This window comes from Leptodactylus fuscus, chromosome 7, assembly GCF_031893055.1.
Source record: "Leptodactylus fuscus isolate aLepFus1 chromosome 7, aLepFus1.hap2, whole genome shotgun sequence".
NCBI classification, from domain to species: Eukaryota; Metazoa; Chordata; class Amphibia; order Anura; family Leptodactylidae; genus Leptodactylus; species Leptodactylus fuscus.
Genome location: NC_134271.1, coordinates 120747087 through 120759518, shown reverse-complemented (window position 1 = coordinate 120759518; position 12432 = coordinate 120747087). Strand labels below are relative to the sequence as shown.

The 12432-nt window shown below is 40.9% G+C and overlaps 1 protein-coding gene across 5 annotated transcripts in view; it reads right to left on the bottom strand.

The window, feature by feature from the left end:
- The window catches only part of RYR3 (ryanodine receptor 3), a 485624-nt gene that overhangs the window by 149172 nt on the left and 324020 nt on the right, over positions 1 to 12432 (bottom strand). For 3 of the 5 annotated variants that reach the window (XM_075282949.1, XM_075282950.1, XM_075282951.1), the window contains 4 exons: positions 11084 to 11224; positions 7552 to 7715; positions 3455 to 3533; positions 1326 to 1415 (listed from right to left, as the gene is read on the bottom strand). In XM_075282949.1, the coding sequence (XP_075139050.1) occupies positions 1326 to 1415; positions 3455 to 3533; positions 7552 to 7715; positions 11084 to 11224 (474 nt within the window). Of the gene's footprint in view, positions 1 to 1325; positions 1416 to 3454; positions 3534 to 7551; positions 7734 to 11083; positions 11225 to 12432 lie in introns of all 5 variants that reach the window. The other 2 variants (XM_075282947.1, XM_075282948.1) reach the window with 1 other exon arrangement.

Here is a 12432-nt window from a genome sequence, read left to right as displayed (position 1 = left end):
GTTCTTTGTACCTGAAATACATACAAGTGCAATGTTTTGGCTAAAGTGCTGAATTGCACAGTGAATGACAAAGCTCAGCTTCTCATTCCCTATGACATACTGTTCCTTAGACAGGGCAGAGGAAATTACTTGACAGGTTCGCTTTAACCATGTCCATCCATTTAAGCATTCCGATGCTTTTCTTTTGTTAAATAAAGACACAACAGTTCCTGATTTTTAGATACTGAGATTTACATTTCATCCTGAATGTTTGCCAAGAATGCTCTGCAAACCTGTCTTTCTGGAAATAGTATCCTAGAGGAATAGTGTTTACTGCCAACTAAATGAATAGGATGTGTTCTGGGAGGATTATGCACTTAGCTTATGTCTATACTGTCAAATTCCATAAACGGTAATATAAAAAACTAAACATAACATTTTATGGACAGATATAACCCATGTGGCATAGACCACAGTTTTACAATGGACTACCATTTTGAATCTTATGCCGAGTGTAGCATGATCCGTGTTGCAAAAATTGAACTCTAATTTCCCTTGATGCTTCAGGATAGTGCATAGACAAAGACAACTGTATGTGAAGGAAGTCGCTGATATATCTATATAAGAATCCCATAGGTCAGGGGTGCCCAATACGTCGATAGCGATCTACCGGTCAATCACGAAGGAAGTATGGGTCGATTGCATGACCCGCTTCTGTCCCGTGTGTCTCGGCGGCGGAGCGGAGGGAGGTCTTCCCTCTGCTCCGCCGCCGAGACACATGGGACAGAAGCAGAAGCAGCTCCGGGGGATGACGTGCTCCCCGCTCTCCAGTCGGCCACAGGCAGAAGCCTTCCAGGCTGGGGGTCTGTGCTGCATTACTGGCAGTGGTGTCGGCTCTGTGCTGGCAGTGCCATGTGAGCTCTGAGCCAATCAGAACGTCTGCATCAGAGCAGGACACGCCCCTTAGACTTGTTAAGCCCCGCCCAGTCTTGTTAGACTTGCGGACCCCACCCACACAGCAGACCCAGGCCCCGCCCACACAGTAGATCTTATTGACTTAGTCATTTTATAAGTAGCTCACATGCTGAAAAACTGTGAGCACCCCTGCCATAGGTCATATGTTTCAGATATTTAGCACTTTCAGGAACAGAACAGTTCAGATATTCTTCATTACAGCAATATTTCCTTGTGGCAATGGTCAGCTTGAACAATGATAACATATCAAAAACCAGAACAGTATCCAAGGTTTTATTCTGATGCTGGAATGAGGTTAGAAGTACATAAATCCATTTAAGAAGGTGAGTGAAATGCCAAGATCTATTAACACATGAATTTAATTATAGTACCTTTTCAGATAGTGTCTTGAAAGGTCTCAGTAGAGGATGCGACTTTGCACTCTCATCAAGTGATGTTCCATACTTCCATCCAGTATGCAGCTAAGAAAACGCCAAGGGAAATAGAGAAGAAAACAAAAGTCAATACTAATGACATAAAAAATCGACAATGTAAACATATCTGGTTATCCTCTCAGCTATACAACTATGCGCTATCAATTAGAAAACTAGCCATGAGCTATTCTGGGTTACAATAGGGGCCTATTTCTGAATATTAGGAATAAGAATAGGCACTGCTCTTAGGAAATAATAGTGACCTAATGGATCGCAAGTCTTAGATTAGCTCACAAAAACAAAAAGAAACGCCGATTGGCAAAATAGTGTGACACAATGTCAGACAGTTGGATAAATAGTGGCGTAAGAGAAGGGGGGCCTGGATGGCCTCTTAACTTCGGTGGTTGTGAATAGTCATAACCACAATTGAGCAAATAGAATATCCAAATTTGGGTGGAAGTGTTCCTGTCCTTAATGTGAAATCAACTATAGTTGTGGGTGTCACCACCCCAACTTTTTCTCCTAGTTGATTTGACATCTTACATTAGGGCTGAACAGCAGCACGACCATTGGATATGATGTTACTTCTGGAGAAGAAATCAGCCATGTTTTCTAATCCTGCACAACCCCTTTAAGTTGTAGTTGGGCCCTAAGCTAGATTTTGCAATCTACCATTTAGAATACATGTTATACACATTTTTACAGTAATGTAAAAATGTGCAAGAGATGAAAAAAAATAAGTTTATTATAGAAAAGGTTTAGGAAAACTATCGCCGCAGGTCACAGCTTTCATTTTCCAACCTGCTGTAGATAAAAGGATCACCGGAATCCAACTGGTCATCGTTGACAATGAGAACTTTGTATCTGTACTTGTTTTATGAAATCTATGAAGAGTGAATTCAACTGGAAAAAGAATGAAGACTATAGACCAAAGAAGAGGACTGAAAGTAAAGAGACTAATCTAAGAATATTATTCAATGAATAGAAACAGTGGCTCTTCTGAGAAGATTGCATAATATAATTTAATATTATGGGTCATAATGAAAAGCAAAATCGACTAAACCAGCCAATATCAGCGGGGCCAACTGAATGAATATCTGGTGTGCACTGGAAAGTAATATTTAGGGATGATGGATTTTAACACCTAATACTTTTGGGTCTCAGGGAAGTTAAACCAGAGGTGTCTGGTCGCTGTTTACTCCACTTTCGCAATTAAGTCTGTAGAGTTTTCCTCTGTGGACTTTCTGTCTCTATTATACCTATGGGGAAACCGCCAATGTTTCCGTAGGTATAATTGACATGCTGTGATTTACACAACACAACAGTTTTGGAAATCCCAGCATTTACTCTGCAGATATTTTTCTGCAATGTATGGATGGGATTAGCCAGAATCCCATTCACTTCACAGGTACTATGTCTAATTTAGACAGATGGGGAGATAGTAAATATATATGTATATCCAATACCCGTGATGGCGAAACTATGGCACGGGTGCCAGAGGTGGCACTCAGAGCCGTCTCTTTGGGCACCCATCCATGGAACAGATTATACTGTGTGGGGGCCACGTTGGAGCAAATTGTACTGTGTGCGGACCACTGTGCAGCAGATTATACTGTGTGGAGGCCACTGTGGAGCTGATTCTACTATGTGGGGGCCACTGTTGAGCAGATTATACTGTGTGGGGGCCACTGTGAAGCAGATTGGACTGTGTGAGGGTCACAGTGGAGCAGAAACCTCTATAAAGCCCCATTCGTATGACCATATTTTGCAGGTCTGTAATTTTGTGCAATTGTGGATCCGCACAATATTAAGGTTAAATTGTCGTGTTGGCACTTTGTGATAATTAGTGGGTTTTGGGTTGAAATTTGGGCACTCAGTCTCTAAAAGGTTCGCCACTTTACTTTGCAATAGATTGGTGTTATTTTTGCAGTGTAGATGCAGAGGAAAGTCAGGTTAACACTGTACCTTTATGATTCAAATTAGAAAATTTAGGAGTAGTGCTACATCTAGTGATCTCATGTCCTTTAAAACAATCATATTGTATCCCAGTGATTTTAGATAAATATAAAGCAGGACACATTTTGTACCTTGTCATAGGCCCATTTATCATGCGAGTGCTCGGCATTCTTATTGACAATATATTCCAGCTTTTCAGGTAATGTCAGGCTGTAAAACAAAAAAATAATCTCTCATGTTGGTCGGAAATGAAAAGGCTGCTTCAGCATGATTGCTATCTTTTCCCGAACTCAAGATTAGCATAACTTCATTTTATTCATCATGTAATCCTACAAGAAATCCACAGAGCCACAGCACACCCTAATGTTAACCTCTTCAGGAGATGCTGCAGAGCGTATACAAGAAATTACATATATAAAGATTGCATGTACACAACAATAATTATTTGGTGAATATTGGTCAGAACTGTTGCTGTTGTCCAATCTATAGGCAACATGTAGATATAGGCAAGGGCATAACTAGGGGTGGCAGCAGGGGCATGAAGCCAGAGGGAGTACCAATAAGTGATTTTGCTTTAGTAAGATTATTTAAATAGAGGGTTAGGGCAGTGAAGTTAGCCTTTGCTACGTGTATAGGAAAGTCGAATTTTAGGTCTGGACTATAGCAATATTTAGTTATTCCCTCGAAACTCTGCTCATTCTATATTTAGGAGTCCAGTGGGCGGTTCTTCACAATGACAGCTATCTCGCTATGCACATTCATAGAGAGAAGGATATCAATTTGAGTAGGGCCACCTACTGGAGGCCTAAGGTCAGAAGCAGCAGATATACATCTAGATACTTTCTACTGTGATCTTCTGCCTACATTTATAAATGAATGAAATACCAAATTAGTAAAGTAGCAAAAATAAGCATGTGTTATTTTTGCATTTAAGTTCACAAATCCCCTGAAATCTTTACATAGACACCTTCTGGGCTCATGCACTCTATGTGAAGAACCACCATGACTGGGTCCTAGAATGCTGTGGCCACAGACTTTGAAAGGGAAAAGGGGAAGAATCCGAAATCCCCCAAGTTCAATGTTATTATCAAGATATTCCAAGACAGCCCACTTATCCATCCCCAGATGTATTGGGACGTGATTATTACGTATAATAGCATGTATGGACAACTGAAGTGACAAAATGAAAATATTATGTAAGGTTTTTCTTTTAATAGGAATGTCAAGACTAACCCATCAAATCTTAAGATAAAGCAATTTAAGCAAGTATTTTCAGTTGAAAAGTTGCAAACAATGCAGGGTTCACACTACCGTTGGATTCCGTTATGAAGATGTCTGTTTAAAAGTAGAAAAATAGACACCTATCATAACAAACATTAACTGACACTTAGGGCTCGTTCACATTGTAAGAAAACCCAATGATGTCTGAAACTTCATTTGTGTGTTTAAGCTGTTAAATGTATTTCTGTGATACTGGTCCTCTTAGGGGGTGTTCACACTACCGTCAATGTCCGACAGCTAATGTCCGCTGCTATTATCCGTGCAAAATCTTGTGTGGACATTAGCATCGGACACTAGCTGTGTCCGTGACATTCTGCATTGATTTAAATGGAGATTGGGTGCGTTCTTTTACTGTCCGTGCCTGTCCTTAACTGTCTGTTTGCAAAGATGTCCGACTTTTCAAGCGGACAGCAAAACCTACATGTCGGGTTTTGCTGTCCGCTTGAAAAGTCAGACATCTTTGGGAACGGACAGTTAAGGACAGACACGGACAGTAAAAGAACGCACCCGATCTCCATTTAAATCAATGCAGAATGTCACGGACACAGCTAATGTCTGCTGCTAATATCCGCACAAGATTTTGCACGGATATTAGCAGCGGACACTAGCTGTCGGACACTGACGGTAGTGTGAACGCTCCTTAAAACAGCAGCCATTATAGTTGTGATATGATGCTGGAAGTCCACGCCCCCTATGATGTCATCCCGCCTGTGCTTGGAGACAGTGTGGAGAGGGAAGACGGAAGTGTCGAGACAGAGAGCAGCAGCCATATTGGCAGGATAAAAGATGGACTATCTGTGATATATTGAGTGTTTGTGGAGATCTGAGGACTTCCCTGTGGAGCTAACGCTGTGTTCACACATCAGTATGCCATCCGTCTGTTTGAATTCAGTTTGACACTTCAAAACGGACTGATACACATACTGATTGTATACTGACAGCTTTTTATACTGATAGCAAAGGTTCTCCGTCCCCTAAAGGACAGATAAGGGGATTAAAAGTAGCAATTGTAAGCAAAGTAAAGATAAGGAGATATAATAAATGTCCCTGTGTCTTCCTTATCTCTACTCTGTTTACAATGTTTTTGAACGTTTGCTATCAGCATAAAAAGGTGTCAGTATACAATCAGTATGTGTATCAGTCCGGTTAAAAAAAAAACGGTTTCGCCGCGGAGAGCACAAAATGCTCACCAACGCTCACAGCTGGACATGGTCTGCCAGGTTTCAGTCTTCTGTCGGCAGAAGACGGAAACCTGAAAACGGAGATTGGGCGCTGGTGTGAACCCAACAACTGATGCTAACTGATCCGTTTTTTGTAACTGATTCAATTAATGGATCAGTTAAAAAAACGGGTACATTAGTATCAGGGCTCGTTCACATCTGCGTTGTGCACTCCGTAGTTCAGGTTTCCGTTTCTTGCCTAAAACAGAGCAGGATACGGAAACCTGCAGGAGGCTTTCTCACCCATTCATTTGAATGGGTGAGAAAGCTGTCCGGCCGTGAGCGGTGGTGAGCGTTTTAGGCTCTCCGCCGCGAAACCGGGTTTTATAATCCGGACACAGAGTCGGACATGCAGTACTCTGTGTCCAGATTAAAAAATCCGGTTTCGTGGTGGAGAGCATAAAACACTCACCGCCGCTCACGGCCGGACCCGGTCTGAGCTTTCCGACTTCTGGCTTGCAGAAGACGGAAAGCTCAGAACGGACAGATGAACGCAGGTGTGACCCTAGCGTCAGTTAGCATCAGTTGGTGTCCATTTTTTTTTAAACTGTCTTTTTTTTTTTTTTGCCGTTTATCAATTACTGTCTGTTATATGTCCGTTGCCCATAGACCTCAATGTTAAAAAAATAACGGGCACTTGCTGTCTGTTTTTTCAAACAGACAGAAAAGTCCTGAATGTAGGTTTTTCTTGTCCGCTTGAAAAAATGGACATGGTTGGAAACGGACACTAAAGGACACAAGATAAAATCCCATTGAAATGAATGGAAATTGCAAACGGACCAGCTAGTGTCTGTTGCTAAAATCTTGTACGGACAATAGCCACGGACACTACTGAGCGGACCTCAATGGTAGTGTCAACGCCCCCTAAGGTTGTCTTTTGTATTTGTGCTAAGAGTTGACACTTTTCTTACCTGTTGACACTTTGTACCAAAAAATAGAATGAGCTAACCAGGAAGGGATGATGCAAATAAGTTAGTAAAGGCAGAAAAAGGAGCAAATCATTGCCCGAGTTTTCAGTGTCTGTCTTTAAAACTGCCCAAGATGCATCAAATTTATTAAAGGGATTATATGACAAAGTATTTATCCTATATCCATAGGTGTGGTCTCACTACTGAGATCCTCACAGATCCTGAGAACAGGAGTGTTTTACGCCCATTCCATCCAGATATAACTAAAATAAAGTATTTGGATATCTCTAATGCTCCAAATTAAATAATTTTTAGTGTGGACGCGCCCCGTTCTGCTTAGGCATTCCTACTAGAGATGAGCGAACACTGTTGAATGTAAACACCTGTGACGCCGGCCGGCCGGCCGCCGGCAAAGTCAGCGTCACAGGTGCTTCCATTCATTTCTATGGGTGCGTGCTGTTCGGATCGGCTGATCCAAACAGTGTTCGGATCGGCTGATCCAAACAGTGTTCGCTCATCTCTAATTCCTACATATAGACTGGCTGCATTCACAATGGAGGAAAAACACCCCTCATTCCTAGGATTGGTGATCATACCCCGACCATTCAGTTATTTATGCTTTATTATAGATAGAGGATAACTATGATATGAATCCCTAATCTCTCCCATAGTGTCATTTTTGAAGCATTAGACCAATACCAAATTGAATAACCACTGATCAGACACCTTTCCCTAGTCCCATCAGTTGTATGATAGTCAGGAACGGTGCTCCTCTTGTATCTCCTCCAGAGTATTACATTTAGACCTATCAAAACTTACTTAGCTGTATTTATAGGCTTTGGGTCAAAATTTCCTTCGGCATCTACTGACATCTGCTTCTCAGGTGTTGCTTTAATTCTTGTGTCAACATAATCTGGAGGTAAAGCACCAGCTATTGCACTGAGACATGGCATGGACATTCTGAAGAGCTCAGCCTCATACTTCTGCAGGAGAGATAGGAACTGGTTGGAGAGTCCCACAGAAAAACATGCAAAATGGTTAGTGACAGCACCACAGCCAGGTCACAGCAGCAACAGGAGAAGACATTTAGTAAGACAACAAGAGCACAAAGATTACATGTCAAGTCCCACACAACCCAAAAGTCATGCTCCAATAAATGCAACATTTTAGAACACCAGTATCATCAACATTCAATATACAAATTTTTTTGCAAATCAGAAAGAAAAGTGTTTGACAGAAGAAAAACTTCTCATGTTCATGCATTTAAATGACTTCTTTCCCAAATTCCTAATACATTTTAAATGTATTCAAAAGAATTTGAAAAACAAGTAAAATATGCAAAATACTGTAAATTTATTTGCAAGGAGCAAAACTAGCTACAAACAAAAAGGATTTACTCGTGCATTTTTTCACAGCAAAATAGTTAGGCAGAGGTTTTCATCCTGTGGAAAACGTTTTTTGGTTTGTTTTTTTTTACATCTGACACAGTGTGTTTGGAGTTGTATTTCTGCAGTAGCTGGACAGATACAGGTTGGCGACAACTGTACTAAATAGAAGCTATGCTAATATGTAGGGCTTTATTAGCTGCAGTAATACATACATAAAATCTGTGAAACTAAACTCCACCTATGAAGGAATTTTAATGCATTAGGACATTGTGTTAGGAGTATGAATATTAGAGGGGTTATCTGGTTTCAGACAAATATTGAGAAACAAATGTTATTGTTTGGATAATGAAAAGACATCTTATTTTAACTGCTGTTACTTTAAGGTTAACATGACAACCAGTGAAGCTTCTTCAGTCTTCAGGCCTTCCCTATACTGATCCATTTAGCAACTGAGGGATATTTAAACCCTGTCCCTGCTCACCCAGGTGCCTGCTATTTGGTTGTAGTTCCATATCCTGGTTGTACTTCCGTATGCTGATTATTTGTGCTGATTTGTGCTTCTAATAATGACCTTTGACTTGTTACTGGAAATCCGCTTGCCTTCTGATTCGGGCTCTGAAGTTACCTCTCGGACTGACTTTTGGCTTGCACATGGTCACTCTCCTGATCTCCATGGTCTACATTGTGAGTTTAATGTGGGTTCTGGTTACACTTCAGTTTGTTGAGCGTTTACCAGTTTATGTGGTGATAAATTGAGCCCCAAATTCAGTGAAAGTCCAGCGGCTGTGTGGGTTAAGACTTTTGGTAGTGCAGGATATATCTCTCAGCACTGTGTGAGACTTAAACAGCTTGTTCTATTGCTCTCTGTTGTCAGACAGTTCCTGCAATGTCTGATATTTGCTCCAGAGACACTATCATTATACAATTTAGTGATATATTTTCTGTATAATTTCTTCATTTTTTCAAGTTCTCCACATGGTGTCATTCTTTGTTCACTTCCAGTGGATAAAAAATGTAACCATTGGCCACTGTTAGTATTGGATTTGTTTTGTGTATTGTATGGCAAGACTCAAATGCATAGCACCATGGAACTGATGGTGCTCTAAAAATAATAATAATAATAATAATAATAATAATAATAATAATAATAATAAAAACAGTGAGGAAATTATAAAAAAGTATACTGGAAAATTGTGTAATCTTTCATTATATAAACAATAACAGTCATCTTTTAATATTTATCTGAAACCGGATAACCCCTTTACAGCAAAACGCAAAACCCTAATATATGTAAATAAATACAAAGATGAAACTTTGCAGTAAACTCCACCTAGCCATCAAATTTTTTGCATTTAATAAATTAAAGGTGTCATTCAAGTATGTCATTGACACATAGAAGAAGGAGCAGCTCTCTGCCTGTGTCGAAGTGACAATGAAAACTACACTGCAGAGTCCAAGTGGGAGAATCAGCAATAGTCCAAGTGATAACACTTGTAAGTAAAAAAAAAAATAAAAAAATTACAAGTGACCTTACAACTATTGTTTCATGGAGGGCCCATGCTCTAATGAGTGTTTCGTATGTTTTTCACTCCTGTAACCTCCACAGATCAGCTGTTATTGTGGGAATGCTTCTGGTGGACAAATGTTTCCCTAGCAGTCATTGCTTCAGAATATGCCAACTGATCAGGTGACTGGCCAGCTGGGTATTATCTGGTTAGGCCAAGTCTGTCAGATTGGGAGCCATTTTTACATAGCAGTTCTTCAGTCTAGCGCATGGTGGAAGCTCCTTTATGACCAGTTACCTTGTTAGTCTCTAATTTTTATATCGAACAAAAAGCTGGCGTGAGCCACATATTGCCATGCTCTTGTACAAACAAAAAATAAAGCAACAAACCATGCCACGGTCCAATTACAGTCCAATTCCCCACATTTCTATGAGTTCCTCTGGGCACAACCCTCCATCTTATTTTGGGTGCTGTAAAAATTCCGGTATTACAGCAGCAATTTATCCTAATCTTCTGCCCGAAGGCAGCCTCTGACACTCTGTATACAACCCAACCTTGCTCAATGATTCCAAGAGATCATGGCTGGCTCCACAGAGCCAACTGTGTTTTGTTTTTTTTTCTTAAAGAAATAACTGAACAGAGAGAATAATGATTTCATTATCTCCTGTCAGCGATCCATGCCAGAGAATTCCTGGGAGGCCAGCACAGCGCAAGCAAATACGTCTGTGAGCACGATCGCAGCAATAAAACTGAGCATTATGAAAAGGAATTAAATATTAACAGTTTCATTTACGTGGAGCGCACCACAAGTCCTTGTAAGGACGCCGGGCGCATGCTATTCCCATCCACCATCAGAATGTCTGTCTGTCACTCCGCCGCACCGTCGTCCTCAACACCTGTCACATCTTGTCATGAATATGACACACATGGGTGACTCATCCGTGATAGGGTTTCTGAAAATTGCATATTTCATGCACATTTTCAACCTTTGCAATTTCATTACGAGCATCGTTTCGTGAACTGCGCGGAGGTGGGTAAAGTTTATCAGTTTACAGAAGGCAATTCAAGGGGAAATTGATTACACAGCATGAACGCCTCACAATGAAATGGTCTCAGATAGAAATTGGTAGTGTTGCTATAGGCGCCCTTCCCATTTTTGATACTGTTTACGTGCTGTTTTGTTCAGTGCAGCCTCCAGGATAGAGCAGCATCTCTGTAGCTGTTTTATTATCCTCACCAGCAATTTAAGCCTTAATGCCTCAAATATTAAAGAGTAATCTTTTTTTATTTTGCTTGGCTTCAGTGAATTTAATGAAAATCGCTGGCTGCAATTTTAATACATCTCCAATACCGAAAAATAGCTAGATCCTGAGCTGACAAACTGCAGCCGAATGTGACACAGTCTCGTACAAATCCACTGTAGGAAATAGGACACGGTATCTCAGAGAGTGGAAATACCTTATGAGAAAGGGAGTCAAAAATTCCCCAGAACAGCTTCTCGGTCAAGTGTAATTCCTCCTCGGAGGCCAAGCCAAAGCTCCCCCATCCAGAAGGGAGGCAGTAATATTTCCAGCTCTGCTCATAATGGTTGGTCAGGAGCTGCAAAAATAAAGGAAAACAAACACAACCAGACAGAGTTATTTTACTTCTCCAATATCTAAAGTTTAATGATTATGCAATAGAAGATGAGCGCTTTACCTTCACTGACAGTGATAAGGATGAGCTGTCATCCCTCCTCCTTACTAGATACTCATGTTATCCATGAAATAAATTCTCAAACTTTACATTATGCCATTTATCTGATAATACACCTGGAAATGTATTAATAGGTTGAATCTGGGTGTTGAATCCGTACTGTTTGTCAAAGGGGAGTGTCCCTGCACAGTCTGCACTCACTGGGCAGCATCATATTCTGTATGGACACACCTCTAAATGGTAACACCTAGTTGACAATTTACAGGAAGCACAATAGTTGGACAATACAAGAAAAGAAGTTCCAGAATTGTGGCATTATGTGAAATACAATTATTTACTAATATACAAGCTTAACTTAAAGCCGAAATGAGATGCTATGTACTTGTAAAGTAAGGTGCAAATAGTGTTGTACAAATAGTGGTTCTTGAGTACATACAGATTTAGTAGAGCCGAGTTTGATATTTGAGATAATTTGCTATGCAGAACCTCATAATTAAGTATCTATAGGACTGTAGGTAAAGCTCAAGTATAGTATTACAGCGAACAAGTGAAGCTGTCATCAGACTATACTGGTATGTGTACAGACAGCAGAGTATGGGCACAGGTCCAATCTCTTCATTACCAAAATAGCACAAAAAAAAAATTGCCATTTGACTAATAGGATATGCTGGGCACATACAGGAGTCCATTGTATTCAATAGGGGCAGGGGCGTAACTACCATAGAGGCAACGGAGTCGGCTGCCACAGGCCCCGGGCCATTAGGGGGCCCGGTGACAGCTGCGTTTTTTTTTTTTTTTAAATTGGCCGTTACGGGCCCTATTTATTTGCCGATCCTGGACATAATACTGTGTGCAGGGGCCACTATGGGGATATAATACTGTGTGCAGGGGCCACTATGGGGACATAATACTGTGTGCAGGGGCCACTATGGGGACATAATACTGTGTGCAGGGGCCACTATTGGGTATAATACTGTATGCAGGGGCCACTATGGGGTATAATACTGTGTGCAGGCGCCACTATGGGGGATAATACTGTGTGCAGGGGCCACTAATGGACATAATACTGTGTGCAGGGGCCACTATGGGGACATAATACTGTGTGCAGGGGC